General features: G+C 38.8%; 2 protein-coding genes and 1 long non-coding RNA gene across 9 annotated transcripts in view; 2 read left to right on the plus strand and 1 right to left on the minus strand.

Annotated features, from left to right (window-relative positions):
- The window catches only part of LOC125802215 (uncharacterized), a 121,483-nt gene that overhangs the window by 34,042 nt on the left and 61,605 nt on the right, over positions 1-25,836 (plus strand). The gene's annotated exons all lie outside the window — the stretch shown is intronic.
- Positions 1,379-12,629, plus strand: glyctk (glycerate kinase). 5 transcript variants are annotated; one of them, XM_049479483.1, is made up of 6 exons: positions 1,379-1,514; positions 2,724-2,815; positions 4,254-4,670; positions 5,599-5,750; positions 6,817-6,992; positions 9,051-12,629. In XM_049479483.1, exons 3-6 carry the CDS (start codon positions 4,303-4,305, stop codon positions 9,945-9,947), a joined length of 1,593 nt encoding a protein of 530 aa, XP_049335440.1. In that variant the 5' UTR covers positions 1,379-1,514; positions 2,724-2,815; positions 4,254-4,302; the 3' UTR covers positions 9,948-12,629. The 5 variants fall into 5 exon arrangements, with proteins under 5 accessions (XP_049335440.1, XP_007239342.3, XP_049335439.1 ...); XM_007239280.4 differs by lacking the exon at positions 2,724-2,815; XM_049479482.1 differs by lacking the exon at positions 1,379-1,514 and having other exon boundaries at positions 1,825-2,815.
- Positions 17,349-24,185, minus strand: tcta (T cell leukemia translocation altered). Of its 3 annotated transcripts, none has more exons than XM_022667731.2 (3): positions 23,763-24,185; positions 22,035-22,119; positions 17,349-18,661 (listed from the first exon to the last, which is right to left on the minus strand). In XM_022667731.2, exons 1-2 carry the CDS (start codon positions 23,971-23,973, stop codon positions 22,061-22,063), a joined length of 270 nt encoding a protein of 89 aa, XP_022523452.1. In that variant the 5' UTR covers positions 23,974-24,185; the 3' UTR covers positions 17,349-18,661; positions 22,035-22,060. The 3 variants fall into 3 exon arrangements, with proteins under 3 accessions (XP_022523452.1, XP_022523453.1, XP_022523451.1); XM_022667732.2 differs by having other exon boundaries at positions 22,029-22,119; XM_022667730.2 differs by having other exon boundaries at positions 22,065-22,119; positions 23,763-24,184.

Consider the following 25,836-nt stretch of genomic DNA (forward strand, 5'->3'; position numbering starts at 1 on the left):
GTAACTACAAGTGGAAAAGTTATCAGAGCTGGTTTATGGAGACACTGCCCACTTACTGTCTCCGCCGTTATATCAGAAAACACTGCCCACCGCTAGAGGGCGCCCGCGAGGGAGACCAAAATGTACAGGAGTGAATGGAGCTAAAGAGCTAAAAACTCTAATTAACAATATACATTAACTACTTTTCCAGAATGTTCCTTTAGTTTTAGACATCTGAATAAAGTATTTCGCTAAAAAAGGAAATAAAACCTACCTGTATTTTTTTAATTTTCTACAGTAAACTGTTTTTTTTTTTCAGTAAAGGTGCAGCATTACTGCTACTGTGAGCTACTGTGACTAGTTAGTGATCTGATGCTGGAGATACAGACAGAGCTCTAAATTTAAAAGCTTAACAAGTATGTATGCAAAAATGTTTTTTTATATATTGTTCTGTGTTAAAGAAATGAGAACATTTGTCAGTATAAAAAAATAATTAAAAGCTTATTTTTATTACATTTTGCTCAGTTGCCCCATATGCACCCATACAGAACTCTGGTGGTTTAAACACACCCAGAAAACACACTTAAGTTGGTATTCTCCTTTGTAGAAGCTCTCTTTCTTTCTACTGTCTAAGGTATTTTGCTTTTTTTCACTTTAATTCCTCTAGAATAGCAATATGTGCACACATCTAAGTACCTTCATCTTTATTCTCCAAAATGTATATTTGTTTTTCTTTTCATTTAGTGATTTCCAAAAACACACCATTATAAAGGACGTCCAATATATATTTTTTTAGTATTTAAATAAAAACAAAGAACCATAAAACATTTACATTAACAAAAAAACCCAATCTAATTCAAAACAACAAAAAAAGTCCTTCCTATAATTTAAAATGGGTGCAGTGTTTTTTATTTATTAAGAGATTACATACATAAAATAAAGTTCAAAAAAGTTTAAAAAGAAAAACACATACAAAATGTATGATCTTTACTTTACGTCAATTTTTATCTGTAAAGATAGCCTATATGTGCAGAATGTTTTCAGAAGGGGATGAACACATCGTAATCAGCTTTTTTGGAACAATATCTAGCTAGATATTTCTTAAAATATTAAAATTTATAAAAAATAAAGAATTAAAGATACTGTACATATATTAAGATACTGTACATAAAATGTAAATAGCTTTTTTTAACCAACGTTAAGCAGCTCTAAAACTGTTTTTTTTTTTGTTTAAATAAATGACTTTGTGGTTACATGTGGGGTTAATCAATTATTGAATAATGAATTATTGAATTCTTCAAGATATTTTAGTTACATAAACTGTTTTGAAGCCATACACCCGACAACGCATCACTTTCAGAATATAAAGACTTTTATTTTGAAATTAACCGCAAATCCTCCGGAAGTGTGGTTGTTTACATAGTGTTCTCGGTATTGCTGGGGTATTTACTTTAATATCAGTGTTTATTGGACAGTAATAGCTTTAGAAATCACCAGTAAACGAGGGAAAGGCTACACACTGATGGCGCAGATGAGTGAGTATATTGTGTTTAGCTCTGTTACTAATTACAGCAGAGCCACTCCTAGTTCTGTTCATTCCCGGATCCGATGCTTTAGTGAGTCGATTTAAAGAGTCGATTCCTAAAATAAACGTTATATAATATATACAGTACCAGTAAAAGTTTGTACACTCCTTGAATTAAGTGTTTCTCTATTATTGTTATTTAAGAATGTTCTGCATTGTAGATTAATACTAAAAGCATCCAAACTATGATGAAAAACTTATGGAATTATTTAGTTTTAAAAAAGTGCTAAACAAACCAGAATATATTTTATATTTTATATTCTTCTCCTTCTTTGGCTGAATTTTCTCAGTTAGCTTTATGAGGTAGAATCACCTAAAATTCAGGCTTTCAGTTAACAGCTGTGCTGAACTCATCAAGAGTTAATTACTTGAATTTCTTGTCTCTTAATAAAGTGTTTGAGAGCATCAGTTAAAGTAAAGTAGTGAAGAGGTAGAGTTACAGGTATACAGTGAATAGTGAATATTTGAGTAATGTTCTAATATCTCATGTTATGATAAGCAAGAACTTCTCAAGTAATAAAGAAAAAAAAATGATTTTAAGAAATAAATGTTATAATGATGGAACTGGCACCCATCAGGGTCGCCTCAGAAATCGCAAGTTCCCAGCTCCCCAGATAAGAGTATTTTTGTTAGTTTAAAACGTTTAAATTCCTATGTGATTCTGTGTGTGTTCACAGCCTGGATCACTATTCACATTGTAGAATTGTAGAACTATTCATATTCACAATGTAGAAAAATAAGACAAAAATAAAAAATAAATTGAATTGAATAAGAAGGCGTATCCAAACTTTTGACTGGTCCTGTATATAATATGTATAATATATAACTATTATAATATGACGAAAGTAAAGGCTAAAAGAACATAAAGTAGCTAGGTTAACAAAAAAATATATATATTACGAATCACTTTTTGGAATAAGTGAATCTACTCTTTTGAATCGCGCCCAGCCCTCTGTACCCAAATCTCCTACATATCTAAGATACACTCAGATTTACGAGATATAATAGAGATGTTGTTTGGAATCGAGTTCAGTGCTTTGAATTAGACTCCCTGCTCCCAAATTGTTTGAAATCAGTGAATCGACTCTTTGAATCGCTTCAGTTCTACAGTTCTACACTCCCCTTTTCACCCAAATCTTCTAACAAGCTTCGTATTTAGGATTTACTGGATAATCTCAGGATTTCTGCAGAGTTTTTTCCTGATGATCTTCTGCTGACCCTCTGATTTCTCTTCCAGATCAGCAGCTGTGGGTAAAATACTATATTTTCTTTCATCTCAGAAGTTAAGATGAAGTTTTTACATCTGAAACTTTGTTACAAAAAGTGCTTTTAGGCTTCTTTCTAAAATTACAGAACAGAACTGGACCAGACAGGACCAGACTGTCCTCTTTGCCCTATGGACAGCTGTAGTTAATCATTACTCACACAGTACACAGGTTTGGAGGAATGGGGTTCAAGAAGAGGCACATAGATTAACTTGTTTTTGGTGCTGGTGTGTGTGTGTGTTGTATTCTAGGCTGTGCTGGTAAGTAAGATCATTTCATGATGACTCATAAGTCAGAAACTCATATGTTTATTTCAATTTCAGTTTCAATTGTATATATTTATGTTTTTACGCTCTCTGATTATATAACACCAGTCATGAAGTTCAGCATTTGCTTTATTGTGTACAGATGTTTTTTTTTTTTACCATGGGATATAATTAAGCAATAATACATGTGAGGTAGTGCTATAACATGTAATATTGGCCCTGCTGTATAGCACAAAACTCGAGTGCATTATTGTGATTATACCACAGTTCCATTATCGCTGTTTATCAAAAGATTTAGAGTTAAACAAGAGGAGAAAATATGTTTGGTTATAAAAACTCCATCAGTTAAAATAGTTGCTCTGTTTGTAGCTGTAGTGCTGTTTGGTTTGTAAGCGCTGCATCGTTGCTAGGTTACCTGTATGTGGCGGAGTAATACGTAGAGAGCTTCGGTTACAGTGCATTACCGGCTGATAACGACAACTCATAGAACGCCTCTCAGCCAATCACATTGCAGGGTCGGAACTAACTGTGGTATAATATGCAGTACGAATTTTTGTCAAAAGTTGTGTGTGCAGAGCAACATATCGTTCTCAAGCTTAATTTTTCACCTTTTCAAGTGTTGTTTTTTTTTTCTTCAGTTACTCCTTGTGGAGAAAAATGAAGCTCAAGATCAATGTACATATTTTTATTTCTAATTTTATCCCATTTTCTTCCCAATTTACAAGGCAAATTACCCAACCCACTCTTTAGAACTCCCCCTAGCAATCACTAGTGATTCTCCAACACCAGGAGGGTTAAGAAGACTAGCACACGCCTCCTCCGACACATGTAAAGTCAGACTCTGCCTCTTTTTGAGCTGCTGATGTAGCACCGAGTAGCATCACAGCGCTAACACTCGGAGGAAAACGCAGTGACTCGGTTCTGATACATCAGCTCACAGACGCAGCCTTGTGCTGATCCACATCACCCTAGGAGTGATGAGGGGAAAGAGCGCCATCTACTGTACTGTACCCACTGAGAGAGAGCAAGACCAATTGTGCACTCTCAGGACTCCGACAGCCGTTGGCAAGATGCATGAACGGCATTTGAACTAGCGAGTTTTTTTGCGCCCCCAACTTTTAACATTAATGTGACGCTTTAATCCCTCTTTTATTCCAGGTGTTCGGTGGCTCCTCTGCTGTTCCGGTGTGGATGATCTGATTGGTCCATGGCTCGAGTGCTAAGCCTCTCCCGCTCTGTTCATCACTGGCGCCCCCTGTGGGCAGGAGGACCGGCCGCTGCCCGGGTCAGGAGGATGTCGTCTCTGGAGGAGCGAGCGAGGGTGGTGTTCGCGGCGGCGGTGGAGGGGGTGCAGCCGGACAGCGTGGTCCGCAGGGGGCTGCAGCGCCGCGGGGACGAGCTGCTCGTGGACGGACGCAGTTTCAGGCTCAGTAATAATCTGCACCTGGTGGGCTGCGGGAAAGCTGTGCTGGGGATGGCGGCGGAGGCAGAGAGGATTGTGGGAGATCATCTGGTTCAGGGTCTGATTAGTGTTCCTCACGGTATTCAGGAAACACTGCAGCATCATGGGAAACAGTAAGTCTTTCAATCACAATGCTTCTGTGTTGATGAACAGACCCATATGGAAATCTGATCACAACATTTAGATTCAAAATAAATAACATACATTTGTCTATCGATTAAAAAATGTAATCAGATTAATCACGACAATATTCTGTGATTAACTTTGATTAATCACACTTGTTCTTTTAAGATACACTATATATTGCATGTATATAAATGTAAAATGCATTTATATTTAAATTAGTGGTGTCAATTAATATACTAGTACCAGAAACTGCGGACCCAATGAAATATCTTGCTATGTGGGACAGAATTTAATTGTTATTGGTGTAGAAAAATCATGCAAAGTAATAAATAGTCTAGAAAACTTTAATAATCACGCAGTGATTTCCATGCATAAGAAGAAAAACAACTAATTAATTAGTAATATTATTTTATTATTAATAATAATAATAAGAAGAAGAAGAAGAAGAAGAAAAATGCATATATTCGTTCATTTAATTGAATTACATTTTATATATTTTTTATTCCTGAATTAATCCGGCGTGTGTTTGGACTGTGGTAACAAATGGGACAGCACTATCCAATGCTATTTTGCTGTTTTAATAAATATACAAGTAAATTTCAGGCACTAAATTGAATTATTTCAATTGATATTGGGACTGTGGGCGGGAGTGGCAGAATGTGTATTTTGCGAGCAGGTGGGCGCGGGATTAAAACAAATGATTTTTTTGTGGAAGCGGGCAGTAACGGGACTAAAACAAAGCAGTTCTCTTCTTGTATGTTTGAGGGGAGATAAATCCAATGTGAGGCACTGGAATAAAGAATTAATGATACATTGGATAGAGGCTTGTTTGTAAAGCATGAAATAATTTACAGAACTTATTTTTAAGCTTTGAGATGTGCTCGGTCTTTATGGTTCTTGTTTCTGCCTGTTTAGGAACATGTTGCTCGGGAGCAGCAGCAGAATTAAAGTGATGGAAGGAGCCAAACACAACCTGCCAGACGCCAACGCCCAGAAATCAGCAGAGAGCATCCGTGAACTCGTCAGCTCTCTCACTGAGAGAGATCTGCTGCTCGTTCTTATTTCAGGTATAGCATTATCACCTGTACCTGAACCTTAAAGGAGAAATTGGGTTGTATAAAGCATGATAACAAGTATTAACTTTTGTCGAATAGCATTCTGAAATATAGAGCTTTTAACCAGGGCTTCCAACAGCCTTTAAATGCCAAAAAATCACTATTATACACATTTAAACAAAGCACTGGCACAGTACCTTAACACTACCTGTGCACTTTAAAGTTCTCTGTGCCTTGTTTTCAAATGTCACGGCTCTCAGAAATCTATCTATCTATCTATCTATCTATCTATCTATCTATCTATCTATCTATCTATCTATCTATCTATCTATCTATCTATCTATCTATCTATCTATCTATCTATGTCTGCCTGTGAGTCTATCTATCTATCTATCTATCTATCTATCTATCTATCTATCTATCTATCTATCTATCTATCTATCTATCTATCTATCTATCTATCTATCTAATCTAATCTAATCCATAAAACTGCTCCCTGCTGATGTCCAAACATCTGGGTCTCACCACTAGCTCAGCCAATCACTCTCCCTCCTGCCCTGTCTCTAAACCCATACATCACCCACTGCCTCTTTTAAACTAGCCTTACCCTCCACCCAGCTGAGGGTGGAGTCACTCAAAATCGGGGGGGTTAGTGCCCCTTTAATGGTGTAAAAATAGCCATTTCTTTACATGGGTAACTCTATGCCCCTATCACTAGTATTGTAGGCCTGTTCGGCTCATAGCTCTGTATTTGGGAACGCTCGGGTTGACCAAAGGGTGGGCTATTTCATAATAGTTTGTACATGTTATCATGTTTTTCCTCAACCCAAGTCCATTTCAAGTTCCATTTCTCCTTTAAGTTACACATTTGCACAATTCAAACTTTTAACTTTAGTTTTTAGCCGCTCTGCCCCACGACTCACTCCCATCTGCACTCTAAAATATAGATCAACTTCCAATTTGTAAAAAAAAAAAAAAAAAAATTGTTTATTGTTTTTTTTATAATACAGTGTCCTTGGTTGCTAAGAAAGGCATCTTAAAATAAAATGCATTATTATTAATTATTGTCTTTATGCAGGTGGTGGCTCTGCTCTTTTACCTGCTCCAGTTCCACCAATAACCTTACAGGAGAAACAGGATGTGACGCGTCGGCTGGCGGCTGCAGGGGCCACGATTCAGGAGCTGAACACGGTGCGGCGAGCTCTGTCTCTGCTGAAAGGTGGAGGCCTGGCCCGCTGTGCTTACCCTGCCCAGGTACATTTATATAACTTAATTGTTATATGATATTTTATTATATTACAATTATCCGGAATTATTAGGAGTGTTCATTTCTTGCATCTTGTCTTAACAATCTTATTGTCTTAACAATCAAATTACACTGATATCTATATGAAAAGGGGAAAAGAAAACCCTTAGAAGTAGCAAAATACCAACATACAAAGGCGTGGCTTTGCTGATCTTTGCTGTTGAGCGCTCCAATAAGACAATGTGTTTATATTCTGCGACACCGATCCTGTAAAGAGCAGTAGTTGGCTCAAACCTACGGAGCCCCTAAAAGGACGTGGTGTATTTTTTTTTACGTAGAAAGTGGTGAGCACAGCTTACTAAGTGGTGAGCACAACATACTAAGTGGTGAGCACCACTTACTAAGTCGTGAGCACCACATACTAAGTCGTGAGCACCACTTACTAAGTCGTGAGCACCAGATAATGTTAGCTAGCAAGCTATAGTTTAATTAAGCAATAGAACACGAGAGGGAGTGTGTTATCGTGAAATAACATCACGGCTGTGATTTGGTCGCAGGCACGAGCCGAAGGCGAGTACTGTAGATTATCACGGCCGTGATGTTATTCGCGATAACACACGACCTCGAGTGTTCTATTGCTTTTATACAACAGTTTCTTTTTTTACTAAATAAATAAAGAAAATAAATCAAAGAACTTTAAGAAATTCAGTTTGAATATGCTTTAATATGGACTGAGCCTTCCGCCAAAAAGTAGTTCCACCACAACTTAACTACATACAGTGTATGGTTCAGGCAGACTAACACCACGAAAGTTAGCGTGAAGATGGTAACGCTAATACTCTCTTCTCCTGCTCCGTGGAGTCGTCTTCAGGTTTTCCTGGGTGGTGTTGGTTTTAGCTAGGCTGGCTGGACTGGGGTTAGGTTAGCGTAGCTTGCTTTAGCTCAGCATTAACTTAGCTTAGCCTAGCCTGGCTGGTTAGCATTCTGGCTGTAAGACGGCATTAACCGAGCGATTTTCTTTCCCTTTTTTCCATCTTATTAGATGTGCACAGAAAAAGCTTTTGGGAACACACACACGCACACACCAAACACAGCGGCTACTTTAACCCAAGCCTACCATATATTGTACAGAGAGCAATGAAAGCATTAAAGCTAACCTAACTTAGCTAGCGTTAGGTTAGCTAGCTAGATTGTTGTAAAAGCAGCCTTCATTAAATCACAAATGGCAGCTAAATACATGTGATTTTGATAACTGAATGGAGGAGCATGTGCACAGCACAACGTAGCAGTCTGTGAAGTCAGGTGCAGACAAGTGAATATACTAAGTGGTGCTCACGACTTAGTAAGTGGTGCTCACGACTTAGTAAGTGGTGCTCACGACTTAGTAAGTGGTGCTCACGACTTAGTAAGTGGTGCTCACGACTTAGTATGTGGTGCTCACGACTTAGTAAGTGGTGCTCACGACTTAGTAAGTGGTGCTCACGACTTAGTAAGTGGTGCTCACGACTTAGTATGTGGTGCTCAGCACCACGTCCCTTTAGGGGCTCCGTACAAACCAAAAGTTCAAGGATGTTTTTTTTCTGCTGTTAAGGCCGTATACCAAATTCTCTGCTGATTTAAAGTAAGATCAAGAGAGTAGCCATCATTTAATAAACATAAAAACCAGGCTGCTTTACAATAGTTACAAAAGTCCCAAAATTTTGCAACTGGCTCACATTCAACAAACATATTGTCGCTGTCCAATGAAAAACAAGGATCTCCAAAACAGCAACTTTACAGGAGCGAGAAAAATCCTTCTAAACTTTCAATGGAAGTCAATGTAAAATGAGTTAATTTCAGGTCTTTTTGAAGTATTTCTATTTTGGCAAAGTGTAAGGGAGAGTTTGTGTGTTCAAATTATGTAGTAATCTAAAAATCGACAAAAATGGAGATACTTGTTTTCCATTGGACATTTTATATAGTATAGAGTATAGGGGGTGGCATATGCTAGTCTGATTCAATTTTCTGATTGTTTGACCCCACTATTCATCCGTCTAATGATCCAATCCTATTGTTCTTTCTCTGAGGTGGTGTCTCTCGTTCTGTCTGACGTCATTGGAGATCCTCTGGACCTCATCGCCAGCGGTCCTACAGTTCAGAGCGAGGTGCATCCTGAGGAGGTGTGGTCCATCCTGGAGAGATATAACCTGTCTGTCTCTCTCCCCTCGTCTGTTAAAGAGGCTCTGAATAAATCCAGCAGCTCTCAGGGTGAAGGGGAGTCTGGGAAACGCACACAGGACTCCACAGCAGGAGACCACGTTCTGAACTCTGTGATCGGGTCCAACACCATCGCTCTGGAGTGCGCCGGCCGCAGGGCTCGGGAGCTGGGCCTCAGGACGGTGGTGCTGTCTCCGGGAGTGTGCGGAGACGTTCGTACCGTGGCTCGTCTGTACGGCCTGCTGTCTCAGTACGCCTGTTCTCCAGGTAAAGAACCTCCTCTAGAGCTGCAGGAACAGATCCTGAAGGTGGGACCAGAAGCAGGGGTGGAGAGCTGGGACCTGTGCCGCACTATGAAGCTCCTGGAAGAGGGTCGAGAGGAAGGATGGTGCGCTACCTGCTTGCTGGCAGGAGGAGAGCCCACTGTGCAGCTGACGGGGAAGGGTAGAGGAGGGAGGAATCAGGAGCTGGCTCTGCGGGTCGGGCTGGAGCTCAGTGCCGGATCGATGAAGAACCCTGCCGTGTTCCTCAGCGGAGGAACCGACGGGCAGGATGGCCCTACTGACGCAGCCGGGGCAGTTAGTGACGCAGAGCTGGAAGCAGAGGCCAAGAATCAGGGCCTGGACATTAACAGCTTCCTCAGCAATAATGATTCTTTCACCTTTTTCTCTCGTCTTTCTGACGGGAGGAGGCTACTTCTTCCAGGACTCACAGGTACCAACGTGATGGACGTTCACGTCATGTTGCTGCCGCCTGCCTCAGAGTGAGAGAGTGACTGAATAACTGAATGACTGACTGAAAGGAAGTATTCAGTTCTCATCTTATTGCAGTCTTACGTTTGTGAAATTACATTTAAGACTAAACCACTTTTTAATTCCACTCAAATTAAGACCATTTTAAGACCAACATAGCTAAAAGTACAAAAAACACTAGATCATGATGATCATGATGATGGCTTAACCCACTACACATTGCACGTGTTGCTATATGGCTGTTTTATTTTTTTTATTATAGGGCGCACCAATTATAAGGCACATTTTAAGCAACACTAGTCACTTTGGATGTTAATCTACACAGATTTCTCTCCTGCAAACTGTTTATTTAGAGGTTATTAAAATTAAAGTGCATCTGGTTATCAACAGTAAGCTTAGATTTCCAACATTTTGTCTAAGGGTGAGTTTCAGTGAAGTTTCTGCAGCACTAAGGCTGGGTGCAGCAGCATTAGCATTAGCTGCTAATGCAGAACGAGTGGGGCATAAACGCTGCTTTCGGTAACTCAGGGCAATATCAGCTAGCGGTTCGTCCCATGTAGCTTGTTTTCGCCTCTAAACGGAGAAAGAGCTAGCGCTGAGGTTATCGGCTAATGCTAATGCTGCTCCAGCCTTAGTGCTGCACTGCAACTCCTGTATAACTCTGTACTTCAGTGGAGTGGCTTTACTGCTCCTTAATTCCTGACAGGTAGAATTCATATATAAGGAGCACCAGATTATAAGGTGCAGTGACGATTTTTAGGAAAATGCAAGGATTTTAAGTGCACCTTACAGTGCAAAAAATATGTATTTTTTTTATCTTTTTAAGTCTAAAAATATATACATTTTTATAACTGATGTCGCAAAGCAGTTTTACAGAAATGTGGTGGCAGGACAGAGAATCAGACAAAACATTTAACATGCAGTACAGAACCCAATACAGAAAAGTGGGCAGTCAATAACTCAGTCAGAGGAAAGTAAAGAGATGGAAATTCAAATTCAAATTCAAAGAGTTTATTGTCATATGTACAGTACAGAAACGGGTTTCAGTGTACAATGAAATTCTTTCTTTGCTCTTCGCCAAGAATGCCAAATAGAAGATAGAAAAAGTGCAAAAAAATACAATAAGGTTATAAATATTAAACTAATTGTCAAAGACATAAAAAAAAATAAAAGTTACTTAAGCAAAGAAATGTATAAAAAAAAGTGCAAGTGCGAAATAATGCAGTTATGGACAATAACTATATATATTAAAAAAAGATTAACAGTAAAGTGACGGCTGCAATGTAAACATGTTGAAGTAAAAAGCAGGGTTATTCCTGAGTTGTGTTCAAGAGTCTGATCGCAGGGTTATACCTGAGGTGTGTTTAGAGTCTGAAGGCAGGGTCATTCCTTAGGTGTGTTCAAGAGTCTGATGGCCGTGGGGAAGAAACTGTTCTTTAACCTGGTGGTCTGGCATTTTACACTTCTGTACCTCCAGCCTGAGGGCAGAAGTGTGAACAGTCCATGCTGGGGATGGGTGGAGTCTTTGAGGGAAAAAAATGGCACAGACGAGCTATGATTGGATTCATGGAGTATAAAGGATGTGATCAGATTATCAGAGAGTGGTTAACAACTTCAACAGATCTGAATAAAACAGAGAGAGAGCCAGAAGGTAACACAGACACGGAGGCACCCTGAAACACTGGCATCAACCCACCTAAAATCTGTTATAATAAGTATACAAACCTACTAAACAAAAACCCGCACTAAAATGCCAAATAATTACCTGATAAATGATCTTTTACTCAATGATAAAATCTAAGTTGTCCCTTAAGTTTTCATAGTTTCATTGAAGCTTTCAAAGTGTTTATTCTGTTGCTAAATCAGTAAGATGATTTGCATTCAAAATCTAGGAATTGCTAAATGTGATGCAAGAAAATAAAACCAAAATTGTATTTAATGTCTGTGCCATTTTTAAGACCTTTAGGAGATAGATTTAAACATGTAAAGATAAATGAAGCTTTTTTTAAAGACTTAAAAACCAGGGTTATTCCACCAAATACTGATTCCTGAACTCTTTAAAAACTCTAAAACTTATTATGAATATGAACTTGTTTGTTTTCTTTGCATTATTTGAGGTCTGAAAGCTCTGCATCTTCTTTTGTTGTTATTTCAGCTGTTTCTAATTTTCTGTAAATAAAAGCTCTAAATGAGAATATTTTTATTTGGAATTTGGGAGAAATGTTGTCTGTAGTTTATAGAATAAAACAACAATGTTCATTTTACTCAAACATAAACCTATAAATAGCAAAATCAGAGAAACTGATTCAGAAACTGAAGTGCTCTCTTCATTTTTGTCCAGAGCTGTAGATTGAGTCTCTGTTTCAGTTGTGAAGAAAAGATCTGGAGCTGTAAGAAAAACATTCCTAATGTGGTAAAATAAGTAAAGTGGGCTGACTTGTTTGTGCAGCACAGCAGTGGCAGTGAACTACAGAACAAACCTGGGGTATTCTTAAACTTTCGACTCGTAGTGCATATGATTTTTTTTTTTATTTTTTTTTTAAACTTTGTACACTAATTTCTCTCTATAACCGTCCTTTTTCCTCACTTTGAAATGTGTTATTAAAATCTTATCAGAATATTGACAAGACAAGACAATCTGTATGACTGATGTTTTTTATTTTGTTAATGTTTATTAAAGTTTTTTTCACAGCAAAATAGTCGACCGCTCTCACTCTGTAGACTGTAGAGCACCTGGTACAGGTATGGCATCACCCACACAGCCTGTTCTCTCACAGCAGATAAAGTTATTTGCACTATTTGTACTATAATCATTAGATTTTATGAGCAGACTAACATGGCAGGTAAGAGAAGTAAATGAAATGTGTGACTGGGAATGGGACATGTAAACTATGAGAGCTAAGTGTTCTCCTCCAAGCGTGTTCAGCTGTCTGATAAAATATACTGCATTAGTGTATATATAGATGTAGTGGCATTTTGTACCTAGGGAATGCTACAGTCTTAAAAATAAATGTTTATAAATATGTTTTCTTATTGTATCAACAATATACTTGTTTATTAAACATATCAAGAAGATCAGTGCTCAAAGAACACTGACATTACTGAACAATTACAAATGCAGAGTGTTAAAAATCTGGTTTAATTAGTTGATTGAATGCAAAAAATTGTAAAAAACATCACTGTACTTTGCATAAAAGTGTATACTAATTTATCTATTTGTTGGAAATTCCTTGGGAGCAGGTAAACTACAAAGACCATAATCCTTTGCAGCAGGATAAGGCGGGGCTTAGAGTTTAAAATGTCACTGTCGGACATTTTTTTAATCTTCCTCCGTTCACCCACTACCTTCTTCTATCCATCACCTTGCTTCCTCCATCCATCCTTGCCTCATCCATGCATTAAGTTGTAAGTCTGAAATCTTGACGGTCACCCTTCCACCAAATGAAGCTCAACTAAACTATACACTACTTATTATTTATCTGTATGCTGTAGTAAGTAATATAATACAGGAAATTGACAAATCCTGCACCTAACAGCTGGGGTTATGCATAGGGCTCAGCCAGGATCTACTACTCACTCAACTAACAACAATAGCAAAACCACCACAATCTGATACTGGCTCGACAAGAATCCAGAAGCACAGCCTAACACTATGTTCATGGTCCATTGCCTCATCTGCCAAGTAACAGACCTACCAAAAAATAACCTATGAACACACAGAATCCCTCCTTAATCTAAGCTCACTTCCTTTAACTATGGCAACAACACACTTACCTAAGCACAATCACACACAATAAATCACATTATAAGTTGCGTGAGCAGAACACAGCAACCACTACCATCTGATACTGGCTCGACAAGAATCCAGAAGCATAGCGAACTATGTTCATGGTCCGTGCCTCAACTGCCAAGTACTCAGACGTCTACAAAAACTCATGAGACAAATTATTACAAGAGCAGGACCACACCAATCCCCTTCATCCAAACTCTAACACAAACTTCAGTGCAAGCTCTTCTCAGGGGTCATCAGGCAGGCACCTTCCTTCGTCAGTGTTTCGCTGAATTAGGCCCACGACACCTCCAGAAGGCTCAACAGTGAAGTCTGGCGTCCCAGACCCACCCCCCTCCAAGCCTGCTGTAGAAGCACAAACTCACTCCCTTCCCCACACAGCCTCAGCCCTTCTGAACCATATAGTATATAGTATAGAGAGAGTTACCAGCTCTCTCTGCTCTGCAAAGGGATTTTAAGCAACTCAATAGGAAATACATTCATTTTGGTTCCTTAAAATGCAGTGCCCTGTATACGGGCTACAGGTGTAGGTGATACAAAACCCTTTTTTTCTGCAGTAAAATAACTTATTTACATTCTGAGGGTTTGAAATCTCCTACAGGACACTTGGAGAAGCTGCCTTTTTTCTCTCTACTCCACTTAATAATCCCAGATCATTAACAGGAATCAACCCAAATTTTGCAGGATTGAAAGTAGATGTAAAAACTAGGTTTGGAGGAGATGAACTGTTTGATTTGTATTCATGAAAATACTGATTTAAAATTAATTTCAGGAAAGAGCCAATTTAATGATTGTTAATCATTATATGTTTAAAGTTTTTTAAAGTTGTTTCAAAAATGTCTATTACAATCACAATTAGAATTTGTAGTATCATTTATAATCAAACATGAAAGCTTTTTATCTAATGCTTGAATAGAAATGTTTAAGATTTAGCTGTGTAATATCAGGTAGAAAATGTCCTGTTAACACAGAGCAACACTTTAGAGCAGGGGTGTCCAAACTACGAGGTATTTTAGAAATAGAATGAAAGTTGGCCCGCTGTTAAACAGGTAATATTATGTGATATTCTTATAATGTGAGAGACAAAGTTTGAACGCTAGGTGTCAGAAACGGGCCAAACAGTCTAAAAGCGGAGAGAGGGCGCAGTTTTAGCGCATAAAAAACGGGCCAAAGAGTCTAAAAGCGGAGAGAGGGCGCAGTTTTAGCGCATAAAAAACGGGCCAAACAGTCTAAAAGCGGAGAGAGGGCGCAGTTTTAGCGCATAAAAAACGGGCCAAAGAGTCTAAAAGCGGCGAGAGGGCGCAGTTTTAGCGCATAAAAAACGGGCCAAAGAGTCTAAAAGCGGAGAGAGGGCGCAGTTTTAGCGCATAAAAAACGGGCCAAACAGACTAAAAGCGGAGAGAGGGCGCAGTTTTAGCGCATAAAAAACGGGCCAAAGAGTCTAAAAGCGGAGAGGCTGTGCAGTTTTAGCGCAGAAAAACGTTCCAAAAAGTCTAAAAGCAGAGAGGGTGAAGTTGTAGCACAGAAAAACAGCAAGACTGTCTGTGTGCAACAGGGGCTTCACAGTGCACATGCACCTCCAAGCCCCAGAAATGCACTCTCAAGCCCCAAACCTTCAGTGGCCAATGAAACTGGGTGTGTTCAGTCATAGAAGAGATCAGTATGAACATGTGGGTAAATTGAATGCTGATATCACTTTAGCCAAGTAGCTAACTACTTATTAAATGTAAATGTATCAACGTTTCAGGTAGATTGTTTTAGCTTCTATGAGTAGCTAGCTAGCTAGCATTAAGCACATTTTATTGCTAAATTGCGACATGTCAGTTATAACAGTAGCAATAAGCTAACTGGTTAGGTTGGCTAACTAGCTTACCTAACTGCTAATCGAGCTAACTAGCTATCTACAGCGTAACAGTAAGACAAAACATAGACACTAAAGCTTGAAACATTTAATATTCATGGGTTTACCTAACAATCAGTCCACCCACAATGCAACAACTTGGGGCTTGAGAGCGCATTTCTGGGGCTCGGTAGTGCATGTGCACTGTGAAGCCCCTGTTGCACACAGACCCCTCTCGAACTCTTGCTCCTTTCCTGGGGCGGTCCTGATGAGTGCCAGCTCCATCATTATAATGTTTTTAATGGTTTAAAAGTTTTGATGGCAGAAAATTGACAAAAAATCTGGCCTGTTAAGAAGTTAAAAAGCATTTAGTAATATAACTTTGTGTGAGCAACCTTTTTTATGTTTTAGGAAATATATATTGTATGTAAAGGTTCTTCATACCTGCACCTCTCCAACAAATGTGGCTCTTTTATGAGACAAATCAAAACCCCTTTGAAGCACCTTTATATTTAAGACCGTATAAAGCTATTAAAGTCAGGCTTACTTGACTCGAAACTCGAAAAGGTTTGCGGTACAGCGATTGTGATTGTGTAAATAGATATGTTTCTATGTATGGGATCATTTCCTGGCTGTATAATAGGTGTATAAAGGTCAGCTGCAGTCTGAGGTATCCAGCGAGTTTACCTGCCTTAAACAGTGTTAGTCTATGACAGAGGTACTCAACCCTTTTTTTTTTTTACAGTACGATCTCTAATTTATTTAAATTAAAAATAATATTTCACAACAATCTTTACAGATCTATGCTTATATTTTACAAATTTGACCTTTTACATGATTATATTTGACTAATACTGCTATACTCCCACATCTTTAATGCTGAGCAACATTTAAGGGACCGTAAGAAAACTATCAGAGAAAATTTGTAATGAGTAAAAACAATTTTTTTTCCTACGTAGTAAATGTATTTGAAGTGACTCAGACCATATAGGAACACATAATGAATCATGTAGTAACTTAAAAGTGTTAAACAAACCAAAATACTCTATAAAGAAGCATTTAGGTGCTCTTATCTGCGGAGCTGGGCACGGTCCTGATGAGTGCCTGTTTCATCATTGTTTTTGATGCAATGGGAAACTGCACTTGAGGATACCTTTTAAACGTTCTTGCAATTATTTTCTGTATATTCTATTTATCTAAAAAGGAAATATAAATCTGTAAAATTTTCAAGGATTCAAGGAGATTTTATTGTCATTCGCATCTTATGTGGTACATGAGGTGGAACGAAATTGTGAGTTTTTATTTTATTATTAATTTTATTATTAATTTATTATTTATTTTTATGAATAATTAATAAGGATGTGCAGTGATATTGGAATTATAAAAATCTGTATGTGGATGTTCAAAGTTCTTCAAATGTTTCAGAATGACTGAGCATATTTTTTTAAGTCATTTTTTAAAAGTTCTTTATTTAGTTGAGTAGTTGTTGCTTCTCATAATCTGGATTAGAACATTACTTAAATATTCACTATTCACTGTATACCTGTAACTCTACCTCTTCACTACTTTACTTTAACTGATGCTCTCAAACACTTTATTAAGAGACAAGAAATTCAAGTAATTAACTCTTGATGAGCTGTTAACTGAAAGCCTGAATTCCAGGAGACTCTACCTCATAACTGGATGATTTTAGTATTAAATCAACAATCCAGAACATTTTAAAATAATGAAAAAACACTGAATTTAAAGTGTCCAAACTTTTGACTGGTACTGTATATTAAATTTGTTTGTTTTTACTAGTTTGACATCACATGGTCAAATTTTGCAAAGTTGAACAGAATTATTCATTACTCATTTTATTCTGTAATTTTCCTACGGTCCCTAAAGTGCAGCTCGGCACTAATTATGCAGGATTTAGCCTCAACCTTGGTCAAATATAATCATATACAACTTAAACTCAGTAAAATTAAAGTTCAGTAAAGATGGTGGTTATACATACAGGCGTTGGACAATGAAACTGAAACACCTGGTTTTAGAGCACAATAATTGATTGTGGTGACGGACAGTTCTGGTGGAATCAGGAGAGTTGAGGTGCACATTGAATTCTGCGTGATTTGATCAGCCGTGGTTTTATGTTTTTGGATACAATCCGGGTTAGCACCCGAACATCCCTTTCAGACAGCTTCCTCTTACAGCGTCCACAGTTAATCCTGTTGGATGTGGTTGGTTCTTCTTGGTGGTATGCTGACATTACCCTGGATACCGTGGCTCTTGATGCATCACAAAGACTTGCTGTCTTGGTCACAGATGCTCCAGCAAGACGTGCACCAACAATTTCTCCTCTTTTGAACTCTGGTATGTCTCCCATAATGTTGTGAGCATTGCAATATTTAGAGCAGAACTGTGCTCTTACCCTGCTAATTGAACCTTCACACTCTGCTCTTACTGGTGCAATGTGCAATTAATGAAGATTGAACACCAGGCTGCTCCAATTTAGCCATGAAACCTAAAATCACACAGTAAAATGATGACAGGTGTTTCAGTTTCATTGTCCAACCCCTGTAGGTTGTTTTTTTTCATCATTTAAACAAAACTCGGATGAGCTTCAAGAGTTTCATGAGCTTCAGTCACACACACACAGTGTAGCACCACCATCATCACCATTACCACCTTCCAGGGACTGAATCAGGACCCCCTTTGGAGTCGTGAACCCCAATGTTAAGAACTTCTTCCCTGTTCTGGAGTAACCTGGTCTCTATAGTGTTCTCCATCAGTCTGTAGCTCACAGAGATAATGTGGTTCTGAGAAGATCAAGCCATATCAGGAATTACACAAGTTAAATTATTAATTACAAAGAGTCAGTCCAAGTAGAAATATCAACATTCAAGCATGAAGATCCATCACTGCTGGTTGTCTCAAAAGTAGAAGGTTTTGATTCCTCGTCTCCAAACTAAACGTTCGTAGAGGTTTTATGGCACAGTTCTCTTCAGGAATGTGGTTTTTATAACGTCTCTAAGAAAAATAAAGTCTGTCTGCACCCGCTCGCCTCCGGACCGTCATTCACGGTGAGTTTTTAGGGCATCCGCTGCTGCACTTTCCCTATAAAAAGAAATAATAAAAAGAAATAATTATTAAAAAAAAAACAAAATAAAACAGTAAAAACTTTAGGCATGTATGTTTAGGCACTTTTCATGATGGGAGTATACAGAGTGTACTTATTTCTCAATTTCTCAGAGGAAGATGGATGATCACAAGTCATCCAACCAAGCTGAACTGCTTGAATTAATTTTTGCACCAGGTGTAAAGCAGCGTAAAGTTATCCAAAAGCAGTGTGTAAGACTGGTGGAGGAGAACATGATGCCAAGATGCATGAAAAAAACTGTGATTAAAAACAATCCAGGGTTACTCCACCAAATATTGATTATTTCTGAACTCTTAAAACTTTATGAATATGAACTTGTTTTCTTTGCATTATTTGAGGTCTGAAAGCTCTGCATCTTTTTCAGTTATTTCAACAATTTCTCATTTTCTGTAAATAAATGCTCTAACATTATTTTTATTTGTAATTTGGGAGAAATGTTGTCTGTAGTTTATAGAATAAAACAACAATGTTCATTTTACTCAAATATAAACCTATAAATAGCAAAATCAGAGAATGCCTGAGTTTGCATCACGTGCATTACCTTTTATTCTTATCCTGGCTTATTTTAATACAATCTAATTATAGCTGGACAATATATCAATATTTTATCGTACTGTAAAAAAAAAATCTATCGTATTAACAAAATCTTATCAAGGATATCATTAGTGCTTAAAGAGGCACTAAACTCTAAACCATAGATCATAGTTCATATTCATAAAGTTTTAAGAGTTCAGAAATCAATATTTGGTGGAATAACCCTGGTTGGTTTTTAATCACAGTTTTTTCATGCATCTTGTCATCATGTTCTCCTCCACCAGTCTTACACACTGCTTTTGGATAACTTTATGCTGCTTTACTCCTGGTGCAGAAATTCAAGCAGTTCAGTTTGGTGGTTTGATGGCTTGTGATCATCCATCTTCCTCTTGATTATATTCTCATCATTTTAAGTGATTAGTATTTTTTCCAGAGCTGTATATGGAGAATATCCAGAGCATGAAGGAAAGTGTGGAAAACATGGATACCCATGACATAACATGCCCTAGTCTTGAGTCCAGCGGATTCCAAATGGAAATCCAATGGATTTACACAGAGAAAGAGTGTGTGAGCGGTAAAAAGAGTGTCTGCGGATAAACATTTAAATTTTGGAGCTAAAATAAATAAAACAGCTGATAAAGCAGATCTTTTCTTCTGTCTGCAAAGCGTACCAAAGAACCGCCTACTTCGAGAGGAGGAGGCCATTCGACTGACGTTAAATAAGACCACAATTACCAGAGCAGGCAGCTGTTGGCTATTGCTGTCTAGCATTTAAAGGAAAAACTAATTTTTGCTTCCTGTCGAAACGATTTTATCTTGTCAGACGTGCATCTATGCAGAATAGTTTGAGGTTTGCGCGTGTGGGTGGAATTTTTGAGGCTGTAACTACGCTACCCAACAAAAAAAAACTTTTTACACAGGAAGCTTACGGCAAACTAAAAAGGCAAACTCAGCTCTTGATGTTCTCCAACTGTGACCCTTGTACTTCCTGTCTGAGAAGCACCTCCCCATAAGAAACCTTATATTTAATTGAGATTACATCATTTCTGCATAAAATTTTTTGTTTATGCAAATTTTAAAAACAAATGTTTTAACAATTTTTGCATATTGTAACAAAAATCTGATGGCATAACACAATTTACTTTTGTTACAAAAAAAAAATCATCATACAATTTGATTTTATTTTTCATTTGTCCTAAAATTAAACAGTTTGCAAAAGTTTGCAAATGTACAACTTAAAATAATCTAAAGAACAAAACGTTTCTAGTTTATTTAACACATTTTGTTAACAAAACATGTAAATCCTCTTTCTTTTTAGCTAAAATACTTTCATTGTAAAAAAAATCATAAAAACACACTGAATGAGAATAGGTGTGTCCAAACTTTTTGCTTGTCTTGTACATTAATTAATTTATTAATTGTATGTAGTGCTGGACGATATGGCCAAAATTTATATCACGATATATTCCTTAAATTTCGGTCGATACGATATAATTTCGATATCGATATAAATACTTTGAAGGCCTCAGAAAACTGCTAAGAAGCCCTGCAATCCCTGCAGCACTGCGAATTTAAATTATTATATAACTGTGTATTTGCACTTTTTGTATGGTTGGCATCAGATACCCTCATTATATGCACATCTATCTATCTATCTACCTATCTATCTACCTATCTATCTATCTAATGGAAATCTGTACCTACTACTGTCTGAAAATTTAATTTAAGCCTTTGAAACCTCCTTTCACAAAAACTTTAATACTTTATAAATAAAAGTAGTCAAAATAAATCAATGCTCAATATTATTTACATATAGCAAAATAATAACATGACATCCCTGTCAAACATAAGCCTATATAACTATTACCAATAAAAATAACTTTAAATGACAACAGATGCAGAGCTTCTTATTCTTTGTGAACAAATTTAACAGATTAAAACAAAAGTGTTTCAACTAGGATATAGAATACAATAAGCCTTTATATACATAAAAGCAACAAGATTTTCCCGTCAAATAAACAAACCTACAGGCTTTATCAACTATGAATAACTTAGTTACAACATAAGCTATAAAAGTGCTTCAGTCAGTATAAGAAAAATATTGTATGTAGTGGAGTTGCTTGAAGTGGTGGAACAGTTTAGATGTATTAACATTACCGCTGCTGGTCGGCTGCACTGTCCGGCACAATTTGCAGCAAAGCGGCAAGGGAGCGGACCCGCGGCCGGCCTCGAGGACCCGCGGCCGGCCTCGAGGACCCGCGGCCGAGCGAGCGGACCCGCGGCCGAGCGAGCGGACCCGCGGCCGGCCTCGGGGATCCGGGGCCGACCGAACCAGCGCGAGACATTTTTGCTGCGTAGCGAAGCGGACCCGAGCCTAGCCATTTTAACCTAGCCTTGCCTAGCCTAGCCTATTTGGCTACGTGCCTGTGTGGGTACGTCATCACGCACTGACGTAGCCCAGCTACGGAGGCTGAATGTGTTGAGCTCTGCGGCGAGCTGACGGCAGTAAAAAACGCCTGTCCGTGATTCTAATACATATCGATATACCACAAAACTGATATCACCGTTATTGAAACATTTCTTATCGCGATAAATACCGATATCGAATTATTGTCCAGGCCTAATTGTATGTGAACAATAATTTTATTAACTTCATCAAGCCGTAACAGACATTACCTCCTAACCAAGTTTGACCTCATGTGTGTCCAGAAACCTTTAAAAACGTGTCCTTTTGACCCTGAACTCTGTTATAACTACAGCAAACCATTAACACAGTTAATCTGAGGTTACCTGTACCTGGACGCACACAGATGCCGGAACACCTACCATCCACTCAGGTGCGGTGCTGTGTCAGGCGTGCCACCGTTCTGTCCACCAGTTCCTGATTAAAACAGAAAACAAAAACAATTCAGATTAAAAAATCAGTCTGAAAACTTAATTTTTAATGATTACCTTTCCAAGAGTTACAAGTCAAATAGAGTAAAGTTTATAACATAATATATTTTAGATAAGTCTGCACAATACAACATCTGAGCATCAGCAATGTACACATGCTACCCTGTGTAACTGTGTTACCCTGTCTAACTGTGATACTCTATCCACCTTATTTTGCACAGTAGAGCAGAGCAGCAAAGTCAGTAGAACATTTGGACAAGGTAGAACAGTTTAGCAGGGTTAGCACAGTTAGTAGAACAGTTGGACAGGGTAGAACAGTTGGGCCGTAGCACAGTCAACTGTCTTACTCTGTCCAACGGTGCTACCGTGCCCAATTGTGCTACCCTGTCAAACTGTGCTACCCCGTCAAACTGTGCAAAATAAGGGGGGATAGGGTATCACGGATAGGGCTGGATAGTAGCACAGTTGTACTGGGTAGCACTGTTGGACAGGGTAGAACAGAGTTAGTAGGTTAGCACAGTTGGGTAGCATAGTTGGACAAGGTAGCACAGTTAGACAGGATAGCACACTTAGTAGCACAGCTTAACAGGGTAGCACAGTCATTAGCACAGTTGGACAGGGTAGCTCAGTCAGTAGCACATTTGGGCAGGGTAGCACAGTTAGACAGGGTAACACAGTTAGACAGGGTTACACAGTTAGATAGGGTAGCACAGTTAGACAGGGTAGCACAGTTAGACAGGGTAGCTCAGTCAGTAGCACAGTTAGACAGGGTAGCACAGTTAGACAGGGTAGCACAGATAGGGTAGCACAGTTAGACATGGTAGCACAGTTAGACTGGGTAGCTCAGTCAGTAGCACAGTTAGACAGGGTAGCACAGTTAGACAGGGTAGCTCAGTCAGTAGCACAGTTAGATAGGGTAGCACAGTTAGACAGGGTAGCACAGTTAGACAGGGTAGCACAGTTAGACAGGGTAGCACAGTTAGGGTAGCACAGTTAGGGTAGCACAGTTAGACAGGGTAGCTCAGTCAGTAGCACAGTTAGACAGGGTAGCACAGTTAGACAGGGTAGCACAGATAGGGTAGCACAGTTAGACATGGTAGCACAGTTAGACTGGGTAGCTCAGTCAGTAGCACAGTTAGACAGGGTAGCACAGTTAGACAGGGTAGCTCAGTCAGTAGCACAGTTAGATAGGGTAGCACAGTTAGACAGGGTAGCACAGTTAGACAGGGTAGCACAGATAGGGTAGCACAGTTAGACATGGTAGCACAGTTAGACTGGGTAGCTCAGTCAGTAGCACAGTTAGACAGGGTAGCACAGTTAGACAGGGTAGCTCAGTCAGTAGCACAGTTAGATAGGGTAGCACAGTTAGACAGGGTAGCACAGTTAGACAGGGTAGCACAGATAGGGTAGCACAGTTAGACATGGTAGCACAGTTAGACAGGGTAGCTCAGTCAGTAGCACAGTTAGACATGGTAGCACAGTTAGTAGGTTAGCACAGTTAGGGTATCACAGTTGGACAAGGTAGCACAGCTATACAGGTTAGCACAGTCAGTAGCACAGTTAGCGAGGTAGCACAATTAGAAAGGGTAGCAGAACTCGGCGGAACACCGGTAGTCAGTATAGGCTCACCTTGCCGGTAGTACATGTCGTTGACGGTGTTTCCGTAAATCTTCCAGGCGAAGTGAATGGCGACGAGGCTGAGGATCAACCAGCTGAACAGGATCTTAAACACGGAGACCCGCAGGTCGTTAGAGAGCCAGTCATCGATAAACTCCGACAGAAACGCGACTAAACCATCAACCAGCCGCGATACCAGCTGGAAATCCCACTGCTCCTCCATATTCACCCCCTATTACCCCACTATTTACCCCCTTTATGCCCCTCTATACCCCCCTCACACACCCGCAGCTCACACAACACTGCTGATATCTAACAGAGAAAACTCTATTCAGATTCAGATCCGAATTAAAATCCGGATTCAGAGCTCGATGATCTGATCCTGCTGCGCTCTCAGATACAGAAAGTAAACAAAGCCGTTTTCCTCTGCTAGACTGAAACACTGCAAACAAACCGCGCTTACCGCCCCCTACAGTCCGGAGAGACACCTGCAGTTCTGCACTGCTACAGTCTCTTATACAGCTCTGGAAAATAATAAGACCACCTAAAAATTATGAGTTTCTTTGATTTTATTAAATTAAAATAATCTGGAATATAATCAAGAGGAAGATGGATGATCACAAGCCATCAAACCAAACTGAACTGCTTGAATTTTTGCACCAGGAGTAAAGCAGCATAAAGTTATCCAAAAGCAGTGTGTAAGACTGGTGGAGGAGAACATGATGCCAAGATGCATGAAAACATAAAAAATAGCCACACTTGAGCCAAACAGGCAAAGTAAAAACACATTTTTACTCATTTTATGTGATATAGAACAATTTATCATGCTTATTTCACTGTTTCGTGAAATAAAACATAAAAAAAGCAGTTACTTTTAATTAATTGGATTTAATTGGCATATAGATTTTATCTAAGAATAATAAAGTCTTATTTTGTCCTTTTGTGTGCATTAAAGAACTTTAACAACAACTGTAATCTCATATACAGTATTTTAATCGAGCTCTGAAAGGGTTAAAATACAAGATAATACAAATACAATCAAATCTTTAAATTAATAAAAATGTACTCAGGTATTCATTGTGTATTAACAAGTTGATGCTCTCATCTTAACTATTATGTTTATCCGTCTATTTGTTTGAATTACAATAATTATACATAATAAGCCAAGATTTCTGATACAGGGAACACTCACACTGAAACTACTGCTGTGCACCATTCACATGCCATAACATTAAAACCACTCACTAATCAGGTAAAGTGAATAACACTGAAGATCTGTTTTTCAGTGGGCTCCTGTTCTAGATGCGGGATATATTAGTCAGCAAGTGAACAGTTCAGTCAATTATTGAAAGTGATGCACTGAAACGGGAAAATGAATAATGTGTTGACGAGAACCAGACTGTGACGACTAGACAACTAGTCAGAACTTCTCCACACCATAAAGCAAGAATTATTGAACCAGGAGGGCATACAGTTATTCAAAAGCAGTGTGTAAGACTGGTTCTGAGCATTGACAGTATATATTAACTGGACCAAGCCATCCCGCTAATTTCAACGGAGCCAGGTGAGGCCAATCGTGTCACTTCCTGATCGGCTTCTCGTGGGGTGTTAACAGTGTTGCCAACTTGGCGACTTTGTCGCTATATTTAGCGACTTTTCAGACCCTTTAGCGACTTTTTTTGTACAAAAGCGACAAATCTAGAGTTTTTGTGGTGTTATTGGAGACTTTTGGCAACTCTGAGATGAACACAAATGCTCCTCAGTTACCGTCCGCAGGGTGCTGCCATGAGCCCCGCCCACAACACTCACAGTGCAGTTTCTTATGGAACGCCGTTTGGGTCTTTACGTCTGCATTGACGTGCTTGTTAACACGTCAAATTTGAACGTCTTAAGACGGCATTTCATAGTCTCTCAAACTCAGAGCAGACCCACACCGCTCCACGAACCGCTGTAAATGAACTGCGCATGCCCAGATCCGCTGCTGACTGACCCCGCCCCGTGTTTACAGAGCAGTAATATAAATATAAAAGTGTCTTCAGTGTGACGCGAAAAGAAAACTCACTGCCACTTTGTAAAAAGCTATTTA

Source organism: Astyanax mexicanus, chromosome 5 (genome assembly GCF_023375975.1).
Source record: "Astyanax mexicanus isolate ESR-SI-001 chromosome 5, AstMex3_surface, whole genome shotgun sequence".
In the NCBI taxonomy this organism is placed as follows: Eukaryota; Metazoa; Chordata; class Actinopteri; order Characiformes; family Acestrorhamphidae; genus Astyanax; species Astyanax mexicanus.